Source organism: Mastigoproctus giganteus, chromosome 5 (genome assembly GCF_048544385.1).
Source record: "Mastigoproctus giganteus isolate SK-2022 chromosome 5, ASM4854438v1, whole genome shotgun sequence".
NCBI classification, from domain to species: Eukaryota; Metazoa; Arthropoda; class Arachnida; order Uropygi; family Thelyphonidae; genus Mastigoproctus; species Mastigoproctus giganteus.
In genome coordinates, this window is record NC_143579.1 from 171,588,915 (window position 1) to 171,608,083 (window position 19,169).

The 19,169-nt window shown below is 37.6% G+C and overlaps 1 protein-coding gene across 1 annotated transcript in view; it reads right to left on the reverse strand.

Annotated features, from left to right (window-relative positions):
- The window catches only part of LOC150085844 (Na(+)/citrate cotransporter-like), a 104,323-nt gene that overhangs the window by 25,884 nt on the left and 59,270 nt on the right, over positions 1–19,169 (reverse strand). The window contains exons 4-6 of the mRNA XM_090373521.1: positions 16,894–17,042; positions 8,194–8,302; positions 947–1,078 (exon numbers count right to left, since the gene is read on the reverse strand). Coding sequence (XP_090229647.1) covers positions 947–1,078; positions 8,194–8,302; positions 16,894–17,042 — 390 coding nt within the window. The remainder of the gene's footprint in view (positions 1–946; positions 1,079–8,193; positions 8,303–16,893; positions 17,043–19,169) is intronic.

Here is a 19,169-nt window from a genome sequence, read left to right on the forward strand (position 1 = left end):
ATGAGAGCCAGTAGAACAACGCATTATTTCTTCTGTGTTGATTTACAGATACGACTACATTATATGATACTCAATTTATAATATCGATTATAAATACTGTACAATATAAGTACAAATCAGTACTAAACAAAAGAAATATAAATTAAAAACAAAAAGGTATTTACTTTTATTTTTTGTACTGTTATTGCGGTAGTGCCCATGGCTCAATGACAGTTTATAGCCACCTGTCACTGATAAATGACAATAAAAATTCCGATACTAAAACCCAAATTTTTATAAAATAAAAATAAGTATAGTAACATAAAACGTTGCATAACAACTACCATTTTATATGATATAATTTTCCGTGGATTTGATTGGCCATATATATATATATATACACACACACACACATATATATACACTGTATGTGTGGGGCAATTTGCATATTGTGCGGCTGAAAAAACAAAAAAACCTCTACTCCTTCGACTGAGATTGGCTAACTATCGTCTCAGTCAAAGTTTAAGAACTCCAAGCTCTGACGGGATTTACACCCAGACTTAAATGATCTGTCGGTCCTCCAAAGGTGTGACGAATCTACCATACTGTTATGGAGGACTGTATCCTTTGAAATTGAAAGATAAATAACACTCCCGTCACTTTAAATTTACTCGAGAGTATGTCCCACAGAACAGTTTATTTTCCTCTCTTCTCCATTTTCTTTATCTTAAAACGAAACTGAAATTGCAGAGAAGAAAGACTATCAAAACTAGATTACAAATATGAGACAAATCAGTTAATCAATTTTAATCACATTGCCAAGTTCGGCAATGTGATTAAAAATTTCTTCATGGTGAAGAAATTGAATTAAAAAGTTTTAAAATGAAATGTTACATTTAAAATGTTGCTAATGATTAACTCCATTTTTTTATTTATATTTAAAAATGTTGCTTATGTGCATACTCACTCATCCATGATGCCCTTCAAGACCAGATTAGGACCCGTTCCTGTTATAGTTCCAGTCCCACCTATATTAGTAGAATAAGCAACACTAAGAAACATCGACTTTCTTAGTAGGACTTTTTTGCTATTGTTCTTCCTGTAAATAGAGATAAGAGTAAAGTTTAGTTTGATGTATTAGTAAATCATCTAGTCTATGGTTACACATAGCTCCATTAATCAAACAACCAGTTTTCTTCGTCACCATAACTATACTGGCTCCCAAAATTAAAAAAAAAAAAAATGTTCTTGTTTATACTCCGGCACGAGTATAGTCAGTGGAGTTTACAATAAATCAATCAATCAATACAAATGTTAATGGTATTTAGCAGCCACTGGTTTTTGAACCCAGGTCCTCTCAAGGAACGCGTGCTATGCATTCTCACTCTTGACCACTCGGCTACGTCAGGCCTTAAGCTACAAATATAAAATCTGAGCCCTCAAAAATATATGTAGTCGACATATATTCGTTTGTGTAATTCCACAAAACACTTTGTGGAAAAGTATTATAATGAGGTTCAGTTATATTAAGTTCGAAAATAAATGACTATTTTTATGAATCACTGTCATGACTGTCCAAAAGTGAGAGGATTGGTTCTGCACAATTAAGATCCTATTAAATACTGATAAGATGTCAGACTGCGCTCTTGTGGATATCAAACGTACTATATACTGATACAAATAGAAACACGATGCTCAGTTGCAATATATTTAGTGTCTCCTGTAGCTGTGGCTTTTTAACACGTCGGCTTCACTTTCGGATTGTCTCATTGGCGAGCAACGTGCAGCGATTTGAATTTTGTGGTAAGTGAAACTCTCCACAAACGAGGTTAGTTCTGTACGGGCAGATCTGTTGTTCACTAAGAGTGAATGCAGGTTTTCAACTGAATGAAGCCGCTAGGAATACGATGTACAGGTCGGCGAGATCGGAGTAGTTTGTTTATTCCATTTTTCGCTTAGTTTTCTGATTTCAGGTTACCAATTTTAAATAAAAGTCTAATTAAAAAAAAAAAAAAAAAGGGTCAGGTTATGTTATGCCACTATTCGGGAGGAAAAACGAGAATTAAATGTCTTTGTTATTATTATTTTTTTTATAATCGTGTTGAAAGTTATATCCTCCTATTTAAGGAATCACAAGTGTCTGCATTTATTTTCTCCTAGTTTTTAATTGTTTGTGGGAAAAGTATTTAATCTCATTCACGAATCTTATGTACTATTATTAATATTAAAGAAAAACCCTTGTTGATAAGGTCAGATATTCTTAACAAGTTATACTGATGCATAAGTATCGGAAGATTAATAAAATTGTATTTGTATTATTACATCACTTTATTCAGATAAACCTTTCAAATGAAATATGCGATGGAATACTTTTCGTTCTTTATGAACAGGTATGCACTTGGCTTTACAAGCAACCGAATATGTCCTTCGTCGGTGGCATCAGGAAGATGGCAGAGAGATGAAGGGTGTGTTTGTAAAGCAAGGAGATTACATTGCATTCCATTTGTAGTTTATTTAAAACAAACTGTTTTCGTAATTATTGTTTGGTTTCTGTAACGTATGGATTTATTACATTAATAAATTGTAATTATCTGCTGTAGTTTTAGCCAGGAGTTGAAATGGCACAAAATTTTACAAAACAGAACGCTCGTCAATAAAATTAATGACAAACAGGAATGGCGTTTCGATGCATTCCGAGCCAAGTGGCAACAAATACAAAAATACAAGTACTGCTAATATAAAAATCAAATTCAAACACCAAGACAGTAAATCGAGGACGTGCTATTAATAACAGTGATTAACTGATATCGTTCAGGACTAGATGCGCTGCTGAGAAACTCTATTCCACACCAACTCGCTTTTGCTTTAATGTCACGGAATACACTGTATTTCGCTCCACCATTTCATGCCTGACTGAAGCCACCTTTCTCTTGATGTTCCCAGGTCGACATCACTTTTGTTTCTGTTTAAGAGACGTTGTTTGTTCTGGTTAAAGCAGCTTCCGCAAAACTCGCTCTAATAATTAAACGTTTTTTTTTTTTTTTTTTTTTCCCCAAGTTTGCTTCGTATTCTTCTGTAACCACACTGATTTGTGGCTGTGGGATACGTGGCAGCCTACTCTGCCTACAGCCGCTTGGCACGATCCACAAATTTTCCTTTCTATTCATTTTATCCGAAAGCAGCACTCAATAAGGGCTATTTAAATGAATAACCTCGCTGATTTCGAAAGGACCTAACGATCATCACCCAGCACTGCTCAGAATTCATATAGCATATTTAGGAACGTACAAGCACTATAAGCAGTGTATAGTGGCTGTTCACACACACGTCAGATGTAAAGTATAAATGAGACATTAAGTGCTGCAATTCACGTATTTTTTATTTAATTTCAGACGATCTTCTCACCAGGGCCGGATTTAAACTTGTTATGATCCTGAGCTATAACATGTATGAGGCCCTTCTCTCCCTGCGGTTCACCTGTGACAATATTAAAAAAAAAAGATTTAAGATGGAGCGAGGTCCCTTGTAATGTAAGCTTGATTAGCTTATATGTAAATTCGGCCCTGCGTCTCACCCTGAACAGCAAGGAGCTATTGGGATATACATAAATTACAGGCCAATGAGTTACAATAATGAATTTATGTATAAATATAATAAAATAAGACATTTGGTATGAAGTTACAAAAATTGAAAATAAATAATAATAAAAGCATATTAAGAACTAATTATTATTATAAACATTTATTATCAGAGGAAGAAGCCGTATTGAATAGTTTACATTGACAAATGTAAAGTACTGCATATGGGAAGCAGTAATCCCAGAGTAAGATATTAACTGTGTGGTACTACACTGACATTGATAGAGAATGGAAAGGACCTGGGGGTAATTGTGCAGGTAGATATGAAGTTTTCTGATCAGTGCAGACGGTCTGCAAGAGTAGCTCATGGTGTCTTGTCAATGATATACAGGAATTTTTCTAGCAGGGATAAGGAGATTATCCCCTTGTATAAGGCAATGATCAGGCCACACTTTGAGTACTGTATAAGGTCTGGAGGCCTCATATTAAGAAGGATATAGGGCTGCTGGAAGGAGTACAGAGAAGGACAACAAGATTAGTGAATGGAATAAAGTGTTGCTCTTACGAAGAAAGGCTTAAGTTTTGCAAATTACAGCGTCTGGAGACTAGGCACTTGCGAAGCGATCTGATTGAGGTGTATAATACCTTGAATGGTTTGAGCATGCTCATTGCCGATGGAATTCTTCCTCTTGTTCAGATAATCGCCTGAGAGGGCATAAATTCAAACTGAGGAAAGACAGTTGTAGGAGTTTGTTTGTTATTTGGTTTTTAGGAGCATTAGCAACTAAGGCCATATTGCTCCGGGAGATGCGGTGGTCATTCCCTGACCTTTCCGCATCCTCCGTATTTGGCAGTTGTGCGGAATGTGCGGAAGTTTGCCTTTAGCTGGTGGGTGGTTGATTGCTGGAACAAACTTCCATCTGTCTTTGTAGAAGTTGATAGCTTAAATAGATTCAAGGCAGAACTTGACAAACGTTTGGAGCGAGTGGATGGGTGAAATGAGGTTTTTTTTTTTTTTTTTTTATGTGCTTTTACTAATGCTAATTCACTGTGAAATCCATCGCAGGAAGTGACCATGGCAAATCCCCACGAAATATTAATTAGGCTCTGATGGCTACGGAAATTGGGGTTCTTTCCTTGTGGCAATTAGGTCGGTTTCTGGAGATTCCTTTTGTGTTAGAAATGAATTATCAAGAAGGAATCAACCAAGATTTGTTTTTCCATAACATATTTCACTTAAGCTATTTATAGGTTGTTTCAAAAATTTATGGTGTTAGAGGGAAATGTGTAAGATGCATGTTAGGTTTTGAAGTACACTTCAAAATCTAACCTGTTCCTACTTCTGTAAATGGTCGTATTGTGATTTCTTCTTTTCCTACTGCATGCGATGATGTCAACGTCGGGGGAATTCCAAATGCGTATAAACAGTTGTCAAATAGTTATAAATATTCCGTGTAATGATGAGTTGTTTTCATGGTGCCATGGTTAGTTTGGAGAATAGTACCATCTTGGACATCGTGAAGGAGTTCCTTGTGGTTCAACCCTAACAGGTACCAGTATTCTTAACCAAGATGGCGATTCAGATGCGAGGGCGGGACAGATGACCAAATCACCGATGCATGCATGATGGCCGGACGATAACATCTCTGAACGTACTGAACGACCAGACTCCGATTACAAAGGCCGCCCATCTCTTGCCTAATGGCTCACATGGCAAAATATTTATTTCTGTAGTATTTGAAGTGAGAGAGGAAAGTCTGGTCCACACGTACACTCGCGATGAGAAATCAATTTCGCATCGACTGATGAAGAGAGGAATACCTATTATACTTATTTAATTTTTTTATGAAAGTGACTCGTGCTGAAGTGTATTTATTTCTAAACTAATAGAATCAGGTAGTTTTCAAGGAGTGCGAGTTTCTGTGTTACTTCTTCGCGATTAACTGGGTGGAGTCTGGATCTCGTGAAGTAATGAAGTTTCAAATCATCGGCGTAGTGTCATCAGTTCATATGACATCCATATATGTCTAAACCTTGATCAATATTTCTTAGTTGGTATAAAAAGCTTAGTAGCCTTTACGACTACTTTCCATCTTGCTCTTTGCATTTGTTAACATCAGTTGGTCCCACTAAAAAGGATTTAAAATTTGTCCAAAACCACTGTCGTCACACTGCTTAAGCAAAATCTCTTTCCTTTACCCTTGACAGAAAATTCCACATCAATATACAGATATAATCTGTTATTGTGAGAGTGACCTATCCCAAGTTTCATTCAGTATCTGGAAAGTTTAAATCCTTCATGATTTAATTTCCCTTCTATTTGTACGTATAGTTGTTCATTACGTTCATAACGATTTGGCCTAAACAGACTCACTCTCATTTTTGTTGTCCAAGCTGTCACAAACTGACTGAACATTATACTGGCAACCTATGTCAATTGGGTATGCTATCTTAAATTCTATGCGCTTCTTAACCGTCCTGTCCCTGTTTGTCCTTTCTGTACATGTTGTATTCACAGTAATCAAATTCTGCATCTCCTATTTTAAAGTGGCACGATGTTTCTGATATCACTGCAATCTCTGCATTTGACGACTTAACCAATATTTAACATCCGTCAAACTTATTTATTATGTTCCTAGTATTAGCGTACAAAGGGTACTAGGAAAGTTTTGCAATACAGCTTTGTTTATTTAATTTTTTTAAAGTAATTTCCTCTACATTCAATACACCTCTCCATCCTCCGAAAACAATCTTTAAACCAGTTCTGCCAAGTTTCACTAGGGAGTAAAGCACACTCGTTGTCCCAAGCCCGTAGAAGGTCCTCATCACTGGAAAACCGCGGCCCTTTTAGCTTCATTTTCACATGCGGGAACAGTGCAAAGTCGCAGGGAGCAAGGTCTGGCTGGACTGTAAGGGAGGGTGCTCGAGAAGTTTCAGTCCTGTCGTGGTCAAATATTCGGTGCAGGCTTTGGCGCGGTGAGCTGCAGCATTATCGTGATGGAGGTACCAGGTGTCCATTCTTGACTTTGGCCGCTGGTTCTTCATAGATCCAATGACTTTAGGCAGGCATTGTTCAGTATACCACTTAGCTGTGACTGTCTTCTGCGTGTCCAAAACGACACGTTCCACAATTCCACTCGATTTGAAAAATACAGCTATCATTTTCTTCTTTACAGATCGGGATTTTCTGACAATTACGGGTGTGTCGTCATCATCAAAGACCCAAACTTTGTTTTGAGCCTTGGTCGGCAGATCGTAATAGTACAGCCAAGTCTCGTCACCTGTCACGATGTTGTTCACATACCGAGATTGTCCCTTATCAAACTTTAACATCTCCCGGCACCAAGTCACACGTCGTGTCATCTGCTCTTCAGTCAGTTGATGCGGCACCCAGAGAGAACAAAGTTTCTTCACGTGCAAATGATCTTGCAGAATCGAACGAATTGCTGGTGCATTTAGGCCCAAAGTATCCTCTATCTGTTGGTATGTACTCGCCTGTTTTCGTCAAGCATTTTCCTCACAGCAGTAACGTTTTCCTCCGTAACTGACGTTCGTGGCCTTCCCGGCCTCTCAGAATCCTCCAGAGTGAAATTTACCCCTTGGAATTCTCTATACCACCTGAATATCGTTGTACGATGTGGACAATCATCATTTAGTGCAAGAGTCATTTCTTCTAAGCTCTGGTCTATGGTTAAACCACGCATGAAATTATACCGCAAAACTGTCCTTATCTCATTTGGTGACCACGATGCCATCGCAAGCACTTTACACTCTCACTGCTAATGAATAACTGAGCCCATCGACTTGGCGCGGCGGCTACTATGCACGTATGAACATGTCTCAACATGCAGCAACAAGCAGCTTCCTGTGATTCATTGTTGCGTCATATTGCAAAACTTTCCTAGTACCCTTTGTATAATGCACATATGTATATGTATGCCTATTTTTGCTATTAGTAATCTGAACACAATTTATATATTTGCTTGTCCAATGAGGATTCCCAACAGGCTTTGTAATTCCCGACACTTTGCTTCCTTCTATTGGAACATGCAGCAATCATGTCCCAATAGAAGCGTTGCAAAAATCCATTTCGGCTGTGCTCACGGCTGCCATTAAACTATTAGTCTGTGTATCCCCCCCAGACTCATTTTTGCGCCATAAAAAAACAAAAAACAGCCATCCCCCAGACTAGCAGTTTTCCGACCTACCCAATTTTATATACTGCCTCGATACCATAAGCAAATATTCTTGTACCCCTTCTATTAAAGTATCCTCATCCCTACACGCTGAATAAAATTTTACCCATGGGACTTTGACAATCTCGCCAGGGCCTGACTTGATTGACACGCTGTCATCACGTATGATTGAGATTCCTCTCTATTCTGGTACATAAACGTAAGCTCTGAAATAGTTTATTTTAAATTTTTTAAGAGAAACTTCCTTTGCAAGAAGTTACTTTATGTCAGCATTTTTTTTTAATATCGTGATTGACAAATGCTTCAAGTATTCATATTTTAATGGTTTACTGAAATTATTAAACTCTAGATTTCAGATACTACGCTAGATAACAATATTGAACATAAATTATCAGAAAAATATTATTAATCTGGCTTTAAGCACCCTCCCTTGGATTTACCTTTTTACTGAGACCTCATCCGCGAACACATCCGATCTGCCTGACTTATCCGAATGAGTATCATTCATCTGACAATCTTCGACTGGTGTTGGAGTTGAGATTATAGAAACTTGAGGAAAAAGAAATAAATGTTAATAATGTATATCTAAACATTTACAAAAGTTTTCAGCTGATATATTAAAAATTTAGTATTCGACATAACTAATTACTGTGGGAAAAGGGAATACAGAGAGAGAGAGAGAGAGAGAGAGAGAGAGAGCGCGCAAGTGATGAAAACAGATTTCCAGTATTTGGATGATAAGAGAAGTCGTGATGAAAAAAAAAAAAAATGGAAATTTGTTTTCATCACGACTACTATTTCGTTGAGGGCATTGTTTTATAATATAAACACCGAAGAAAGATTTATCTAACAAGACTTTAATACTTTTGTATGTAACCTGTGAGCCTGCAAATTTTAGCGCTCGAGATAGAATGACTTTGCACCAATTCTTCACCATCCTTGACTGGAAAAAGAACTTGTCGCAGATGATTCCGGTTCAGAATGACAAGGTGGCATTTATGACACCCTAGTGTGTTACGACAGCAAGTTAGCAAGAAGATATATAACCATTGCTAAAGATATAGGCTTAGAAAAATACAAGTGTGTGTGTTTAAATTGAAGAAGTGGTAAAGAGAATAAATATATAAAGAATAAATATAGAGAATAAATATATAAAGGATTATAGCTATAGGTTACTACATTAATAGTATAAACCCCAGCAACAATAATACTGTATAGACTATGAGTATGGGGTAAAGTATAGTCTAAGGAACCAACTGTCGAAACCATAGTAAAAATGCAGTAAGCACCTGTAAAGAAAATGTTATGAATTATGCTTGGTGAATACATAGCATAATTCATTCTTAGTGTTGCAATTACGATGATTTTGGTGTTTTTTTGCAGAAGTCGCCAAGGGAAATGCAACAACAAAGCAATGCCTCTATTTCGAATACGAGATATACTCAGTACACGGCAAATTGGCCCACTGATTTGATCTAATTTATTTTCATTTCATTCTTGCTTCGAAATTTGTTTACTTAGGTATTATTTACTTATACATTTCCTTTTTACTCCGCCTCTGTAGGATCAGCCACAAGATATTCGTCAGATATTATATAACAGTATATATTTGTATACTGTTGCGCATGGAAGACTATTGTACAAATTGGAGCAGAATAGTATATTAAGGGTAAGTTGCCACAATGGATAAAAGGATGGTTGAGTGGGAGAAGACAGAGTGGTAATTAATGGGTGCTGCTCCTCGTGGACTAATGTTATTAGTGGAGTCCCACAGGGTTCGGTGTTGGGTCCTCTGTTTTGTATATTTATCAATGATATTGATGAAGGTATATCAGGCTTAGTGTCGAAGTTTGCAGATGATACAACGGTTGGCAGGGTTGTTAATGATAGTAATGGCAGTGTGCTACTGCAACAGGTTCTAGATAATTTGGGCAGATGGGCTAAGAAGTGGCAACTGAAGTTTAACCTTGACAAATGCAAAGTACTGCATATGGGTAGAAGTAACCCCAGAGAAACGTACCAACTGTGTGGTACTACACTTAAGGTGGTAGAAAATGAAAAAGACCTGGGAGTAATTGTGCAGGCAGATATGAAGTTTTCTGAGCAATGCAGACAGGCTTCCAGGGCAGGTCATGGGGTTTTGTCAATGATATATAGGAATTTTGCTAGCAGGGAAAAGGAGGTGATTATCCCTCTGTATAAGGCAATGGTCAGGCCACGCCTTGAGTACTGCGTACAGGTCTGGAGGCCTCATTTTAGGAAGGATGTACGGTAGATTTGCTTGAGCGTGTACAGAGAAGGGCAACAATATTGGTGAGGGGAATGAAGGGATTCTCTTACCAAGAGAAGCAAATTCTGCAAATTGCAGTGGCTGGAGACTAGGCACCTGCGAGGTGATCTGATTGAGGTGTATAAGGCCCTGAATGGGTTGAGCACGCTAAATTCTGATGGGATCCTTCCACTTGTTCAGATTACGAATCTAAGGGGGCATAAATTCAAATTAAGAAAAGACAAATGTAGAATAGATGTGCGGAAATTTGCTTTTAGCCAGCGGGTGGTTAATTTCTGGAAGAAACTTCCATCTGTCGTTGTGGAAGTTGATAGGTTAAATAAATTTAAGGAGGAACTGGACAGGCATTTGGAGGGAATGGTGTGATTTTTTTTTTTATTTTTTTTTTTTGGCTGATGCTGCATAAGCCCACACACTTGCTTTCTTGCATCACATGCCACTACTACTCTTTCTTCGCTTTATTTGTTAAATTCTTAAACTCTGTAACTTGCCGTGTACATCTCGTTTTCGAAACAGGTGCTTTGCATTGTTGTTGCATTTCCCTTGGTTTTGGTGGCTGGCTACTGAAGAAAACGTCAAAATTATCGCAATTGCAACACTAAGTACTATTCACATAACATAATTCATTATTTTATTTACAGGCACTTACCTGCATTTTTACTATGGTTTCGACAGACGGTTCCTTAGATTATACTTTGCCCCATACTCATAGTATATATATTTGTATTTTTCAGTATTCGAACATCTCTCTGACCAGAGTTACGGGGCACATCTGCCTCACTGACAAGGGCAACAAGAACCTGTGCGGTGCTCATGAGAATCGTGAACGCGCGACTGCCACGTAATTTATTCTAGAAATGTAGTGTCTGTTATAGATTACTATACGCTTTGACTTACGTTGTTGTTGTGCTTTACAAACTCGTGGCTCAGTAAACATTTTATTATGATATTGTTTTCTTTAAATATACTATATGCCATATTTTAGACACCGAGAAATAATTTGACAATTTAATTGCTTAAGTCAGTTTCATTTGCACGTTAATATAGCAATGGCCCACCTTGCTCTTTAATATGAAATGTTATCGATATAATGTCTTGCGTTTAAAACCGAATGTTACTGATGTTTTAGTCCCAGTGTCGATGATTTTTTGTTTTTTTTTTCTGTTGAGCAATAAATATGACCGGCATCTAACAAAACTTTTAAAAATGTCCTGCTTACGAAATGCGTGCGACGTAAAGTAAAATGGCACTACCGGAAAAGAAAAAAAAAAAAAACGGGTTTATTTTGCATCCCGTTTAATTTTTTTTCTGGACAACGAGACGCTGCACTAAAAGCGAAGTCTGGTCACCCTACCTTAGTGAGACCCTGAGAAATAGAGCCCGCACCTCATTCCACAGCTAAGTTTTCTGTAGTGTATTTCCGGTCCAATTCTACCATGCCTCTAACATTAGTGAAGGTAGTTCCGACGTAGCGTATGCGAAAAAAAAGAGCACCTGTAAGAATGCTAAGATTGTTTGTTTAGGGATTTATTAGGCACATCGGCAACTATGGCCATGGTGCGCCAAGGAATGCTAATGCCCAAGAATGGGGGAGGGGGAGAGTTCAGCAAGGTGCTTTCGGAGTTCCGAAAAAGGTTAATTGCACGATTAACCTTTAGATTAACAAATTGATTACTTCAAAACTACCAGTCGTAGAAAATCTGCGATCCTAAGTATGATGATCCACTTTGGACAGCGAAAATGCTGCAGCATTAAGCTCTGAATCAACGAAGTACAGTATTCACAGATCAGTCCCATGTTTTGGTACAATATTTTTCATCAGATGAAAAAAAAAAAAAAATACGCGTATTAGATCGCTGTTCCAAATCTGTTTTCTTCTATCACGCCTAGCTTATACGATGACACAGATTACATGAATATGATGAGACCCTATTCCTCTCGCAAGCCTACAAGAATATAATTATTATTTATACATTCGTATTTATGCAATTGTTTGAATATATCCATATCCTTGTTATTTCATAATTTATTATTTGATTATAAACTGTTTGATATAAGATCCGGTAAATTACTGAAATACGCCGACTAGACATTCAACAGGCAAAAGTGGCAAAGTGGATGTTACCCATGCAATCCTCTCCGGAGATCGACTAACTCTGCCACGGTAAGAGAGAAATTCCTTTCTTTCAGATAATGTTTGTAAGTATTCTGCATTGGTAGAAATCTTTTCGACTTTGATTAGATAGTATCATTTCGGAATATGAGGTAGGGGACGATTATATTCACAGTTGAGTGAGATCATGGCACTTTCCATTTCCTATAATTAAAGTGATAATGACAGATGGTGGTACCATGCCTCGTAAAGGTACTTTATAGAAGTGTACAGTAAGAGCTGTGTGTGTGTGTGGGGGGGGGGGGTCAAAAAGGAATTCTTTCTCAATAATAATCCTGGGGGTGGGTTTATTATTGGGAAAGAATATCTGGCGTGCATCTATCCTTCCACTGCCGCACTTCTTCCTCGGTATAAAAATATTTGCGATGTTTTGAAATGCTGCATTAAATGAAAACCTAAATAATGCAAAGGAAAAGAACAAAACAAAACTTATTTTTCTAGACATTCTCCCTACTTACCTAAAATCTTCTGCTATCTACCTGCTTACTGCTGAAGAGGTTTTGTGATCTTTATCGGAACGAGAATTACTCGGCTTCGATGAATTTGTAATTTAATTTTTTTCCCGCTTAAGAACGCTTTTAATGTTCCCAACAAATAATAATCATAAGGTTCTAGTGTGGGCTATATGTGGAGTGTGGTTAGAAAGCACTTCCTAGTTCAGATCTCTCAGGATGTTCGTTGTCGCAGGAACAATGAACGTTATGAAGAGGTATGCGAGACAGGCTTGGCAGAAAAAAAAAAAATAAATAAAAAAAAAGGAGCCTTTGGACTTGACTTCTACATTTTGGTAATATTGCAAGCTTTACCATATCTTCAATATCTAGTCTACCTTTCACTTTGTAAGAAAATCAATGAAGATAATACCTTTCCATCTTCGAAAACACCAAGAAGTTCGCTTATTATATTTGTATGAGTTTCATTGAAGGTTTTGCACCACTTATACACTCTGATAAACATTTCTCATCGTGCTGAGTTTCTAAGTCAGATAAAAAAAAAAAAAAAAAGTCGCCCGGTTTTTCGCTCGACAAAAAATGCTCCACTATAGAACTTTCATATTTACTGGATGTCCAAAAAGTCTGGAACCATCGTGGCAGATTCTGGTCCATTTCCTTCACCATGAATCGTTGATGAGGCTTCCATCCTGCAGTGGATTGATAATGGCTGCTAAGAAGGACTATCTCCACCATTTCAACCAGTGTTAATGCCATTTTTTATCTGTAAAGAAAAACATTTTTACCATTTGTTATCCAGACTTTTCGGACACCCTGTATTTTAGAGTGACACTGATCCAACTAGTCTTGCTGCAGCTAGTAATGGCAACCACTCTATCCGATCATGTCTCCATAATTGCTTCACATCCTTTCATTTCTTAGTGATTGTTACTGATTATCAGTTTATTAGCTGGTAGAAAAAAAATTACCGTTCAAATTTGAACCACTCTCCTGTAATTAGAATATGTAAACAAAATGAAAAGATATAAAGGGTTGTTCAAAATGAAACGCTTCTGGTATACTTTGTTCACCAGAAGAACTTTGTACTTCTGGTGTACTCTGGCTTCTATTGTTGGGATATGGACATGTTGGAATCTTATGTATGGAGGCTCCTGAACGCTAGTTCAACTCTAGCCGTGGTACACTGTGATGATACGTAGCTCTGCATCAAAGTATTGGATATTGGAGAGTAGGAAGGCTGCTAGTTCGACTTTCCCAATTATTCGACTCCGGGTAAAGTTATCCAGATGTTGTCTACTGGCCATTTCGTTGTCTGTAGCACTGTATGAAACCAATCGAACATTTGTAACAATTGTGCTCACCATTCGGTAATTTGCACATAACTGCTGCTTTTATCTGTTTATGTGAGCCCTCTCATCCCGATTCAAATTTTTTGCATGTGCACTAGCTTTCTACTGAACGGCCACAGTTATGCTTTATGTAACCTTGAGAAATAGTGTTGGTCCTTAAGTTTTGCACACCAGCATATGAAATATTTAAAATTCTGTCCCTTATAAAATCTTTTACAGTTTATTTGAATACAGAATTGCTAACAATGGAATTATGCTGTGCTTAGAGTTTTTTCTTTCTATTGAAGATTTTTTCTTTTGCTTCTTCAAATTTATATCAAAGGTTTTCATAAATATATGGAACATGTTCCAAATGACAGTACAAACGCTAGTTCACGATTGTGTATTTTTTTGTAAGAGGTGTTACCACGACAGGAGTCGAGTTCGGTACACACGTGCTCGTTCATTTGCTGTATCTGTCATACGAGGTTCATATGAACCGAATCTTCAGCTCTCCGTTGCTGTTTGGCGTAGGAAGCGCACAAACGACATCCTTTTTGAAGTCCTATAACGAAAAGCCTAAGGAACTTAAATCAAGTGAACTTCACCTCCACATTACTGTGCTAGCACAAGCACTCCATTTGCAGGGAATTCGTACATATCGTCTGAATTGGGGCAACTTGCCCACTGCGGTCGGCTCATTGCAGAAAAACTAAGAACACCATTTTACTACTCATAACTACAACCACAACCTTGCAACAGGTCTAGCACTGCCGTGCTCATACTGCATCGGTTCGCTCACACCATCACTTCTTATGCGCAAGTTGTTTAACTTGTCCGTTCGTTCACATGAAGCCACAGCTTTGTTGGAGAAAATTTTATTTAGGAAGTTACGATCCCAATCCATGCACCCAAGAATTTCACAGCAAATTTGACGCCTCTTCTTTATTGCGTGATAACAATAAATAAATTATGCTCACGCAAGTCTCAATTTCAGCGATGTCTCTCTTCGTATATTCTTCCAAACTTTTAATCGAGGCACTACAGTTCACGATTTGGGGGGATGCATCGACTTCCTCTGACTGCCCGCAAGTGAGCGTCTGCGCGGTGTAGCACAGTGGTATCGCCACCGTCCCTCCACACCGGTTGGAAAAGGTCCGGATTCGAATCCTGTTGATGACGAGAGGAATTTTTATAGGTTTATTTCACTTCATGGCTGAGTTAGTTGGTCTCAGCCGTAGATAGCAACGTTTCCCCCCAGAAAAACTGGGGGTTTTTTGTCCAGAAAAGCAGGCAAATCGACCAGAGAACACGCGCAATTTAGAGACATTATACAAATGGGTAGTTGAAAGTAACTTTCCAGATGATCCTAATAAATAGTTTTTTTTTTTTTTTTTTACTCGCAAAGGAGCCACACAATAGTTTTTACTCGCAAAGGAGTTCTGTCAGTCATGCATGGCTGTCATCACCCTAAATAAATACTAGGCAGTAGAGAAAAATGTTTAGTTATTAACCAACCAAATTTATAATCATCTTGTAAAAAATTTTCTATACAAAAATGTTTCCCTTGCCAGTAGTTCTCTCCTTAGACCCTTATATTTGCTCTGTATAAGGCATGCATACGGGAGGCCATGTTGTTCCTATTCACTTCGTGGATTATTAGGACAATGTTACAAATACTAATTATAGCTGTACTGAATACTCTTTCAACTCTGCATCTAATTATTCCATTCTGAAAATAATGCAGTTACAAGAATGCTAAAGTATAAGAGAGCGAGAATGAAGTATTCGGGTACTGCTGTATCAGCAAAGTCAATGCAACTATGTAATCAGTTTCGCAAGTGATTGCAGCTCTGTAATAATTGAAGGTCAACTGAAGAAACTGTTCTCAATGGAGGACATGGTTTCCCCAAGTTCATGCCTCCTCAGCGTCAGGATGCTCTCTGGAAGGGCTTCAACTATAATACGAAAACTTATTGTATAGGATTGGGTGAACATATGCTACTTAGACCATGAGATATCAGCGTGTTTGCCTGTGAACGTTATTTTGGCCTATTTCCAGGATGAAAAATTTCAGGAAAAAAAGCCTCAAGGTAAGCTTTCGCTTGAAACCGCTTGTTCATTTTCATTTTAAACGGCTTCAACAAGTTCTACACTTCATCAACAAACCTGTGGCGACCGAGAAATCCTCTGAGCGATGGAGACCGAATGTTACTTGTCCAGACATGCTGAGATGTCTAGCAATAGATGATGTCTGCCGACGTCGTCGTTTTAAATGGTACAACAGTTTCGCTGTTTGTTACCTATATGTTATATTCTTTGATTTGCGTCGTAGATTGAAGTTTAGTAAAGGTTGCATGTTGATGTTAGTGTGTAACAGCACAGTTCCATTGGAGAACAATAATACTAATTTTATAGCATCACTGATGTCTTTTTTTTTTTTTTTTTTTTTTTGTTCCTTGAATGGATCACATAAGGACACTGAAAAACTGTCATATTAGGGCCACTCAAGACCGAATATACAAGTCCGTGTATATTATGTCCATAAATTGGATGTTTTTCTGGACAAAAAAAAAGGATGGGGGGGAACCACGCTGTCCACACCTGAGGCGGATTAACTCAGCCACAGAGTGAAAAAAAAAAAAAAAAAAAACATGAAGGCTTCTCTCATCACTGACGAGATTCGAACCCCGGATTTATTTTTCCACCTGGTGTATGGGGGACGGAGACTATAACCACTAACAGTTTTAGTTATACATGTGGATATTAATGATAAAATTTTTATTATTAAAATACGATTTGATTGTTGTGTTACTGGGTTTTTCGCCTTTCACAACTATGAAATTGGGCGGTCATGTTAAAAATACAAGAAATTGGGCAAAAGAATCCTTCCTTACCAGATTTCAGTGGTAAATCATCTTCTTCTTGTCGAGCTTCTAGTTCTGTCAGCACGGCATCCACTATGGGCACCATCAGGGCGGCTGTTGCTGTATTGCTGATCCACATTGACAAAAACATGGCAGTCATCATGATTCCTAACATCATCCTAAAATATCAAATTTAAATAAATTGATCGTTGTTTTATTTACAGAATGCCAAATGAATTTAGTTAATGACTTAATTATATTCAGCTATTCTACTATTATTGAATGCTTTATGTAATCTACCGTGTCTCTGCTCAGAAATGCGGCCAATAAATTAACGAAGGTTGGCTACTAAATGGTTAGACTGTTCATATGAACCTATTGTCATTCCTTATAAGATTCAGGTAAAATCAAAGAAGGCAGTAAGAAACCAAATGTGAATTCTAATAATAAAAATGCGAAGAAAGAAGTCTATTGAAATCCAAGCCATATGGATTTCAGTAGGAAGTACCCCTGAGACTGTTGTTATTAAGCTCATCTGGTCACATACTTGATATTCAGAATTTTTTTTTTCAAACCAGGAGTTTTTCCATCTAGCATTCCCATACATGTCGGTAGATAATTTGCAGTAAAGAGAGAACAATCACAGAGAAATATCCATTCTCTGAAGAATGGACTTCCGTTTTAAATCAGAATTCCGATATTCATTTTCCACACACTCTAATCTTTGCAATCATCGCAAACAAATTATTAATAAACGCACAACTCACTTTTGATTTTAACTTAAAACAGAAAACTTATCTTATGTCCAAATAAGGGCTAAAAGTTTTACTCCTTTGATGGAGACAAATCAAAATATCAAATCATTATATTAGGGTCACCCGCAATTCATTACATAAACCCGTATTTTGTGTCTGTAAATTGCGTGTGTTCTCTAGTCGATTTGTCTTTGATGGAGACAGTGGCGAAACTTTTGTCCTCACTTAATTCCACCTCTATTACATCGCGAGTTCCATTTCAGTACCATCTAGAGACGAAGTAGGACGCCAGTAAGCTGAATAACTTCTGCACTGATGATTTTAGTACATCCCTTCATATCATACCGAATATCAGAGGCCGAATGAAATCTGGGAAATTTTCCAGTAAACGGGACACCAAATCCCAGAATGAGGTCCTGTGTTGTAATATATATATATATAGGTATAAAGAAAGTGTGTAGAAGCTTTTGTGTTTATACTATTGTAAATTTTAATATATCTATCTATCGTGTTATTATTCTTATTCGCACAACTGACCTTAAATACACGATATACACACATTCGTTTAGGGTCCTAACTATAGCGGAATTTGCAACCCCGAACCCCAGTTAAATACATGGTGCACAACCCCAGTTTCTAACGCTAGGAACCTCTAGTAAACCTATACATAAATATACAGATAATATTTAAAATAATTAAATGCACATGGCATAATACTTTAAGAGTTTAGTATCTATATAATATCGGTGTTTAGATACACCATAGACACTCTTAAAAAAACTACAAAGTAGTTGTTGTGGGCATCATTTGCTCTTTCTCATATTGTGCTCTGCCTTCACGACGAGTTGCCATGATACTGCACTACCTCAAATAAGTAACGCTTCACTAATAGAGAAGACTATTGTTACTTATTCTCAGTGAGTACCACCACCCAGACATGTTTCAAGGCTATTGGCCTGTCATCAGTGCCTGCAATACTAGGGTACCTGCCCACCCACTGATGACAGGCCAATAGCCTTGAAACATGTCTGGGTGGTGGTACTCACTGAGAATAAGTAACAATAGTCTTCTCTATTAGTGAAGCGTTACTTATTTGAGGTGGTGCAGTATCATGGCAACTCGTCGTGAAGGCAGAGCACAATATGAGAAAGAGCAAATGATGCCCACAACAACTACTTTGTAGTTTTTTTAAGAGTGTCTATGGTGTATCTAAACACCGATATTATATAAATATACAGGCACGCCGCCATGTTGTCCATTTTCAGTCGTACAAGGTAAAAGTAAGTTCCCCTCTTGCCTGTTCCTACATTTCGATATCATTACTTCAGTTTTTCAATTCTTTTTGCTTTCTTCTGTAAGGTCATCCATGATCTAATAATTATATTTATTGGCACAATTTATCAGGTCTTATTCTTACCGCAAAATTTCAAATTTCGTTCTTAACACGTGTCTATAGCACACGTGTACCATAGCATACAGAGAATGTCGGAAACAGAAGCAAGACCATTGCCGTCTTTCTCATAACTTCGGTGGATGACCTCTGACGAAGAC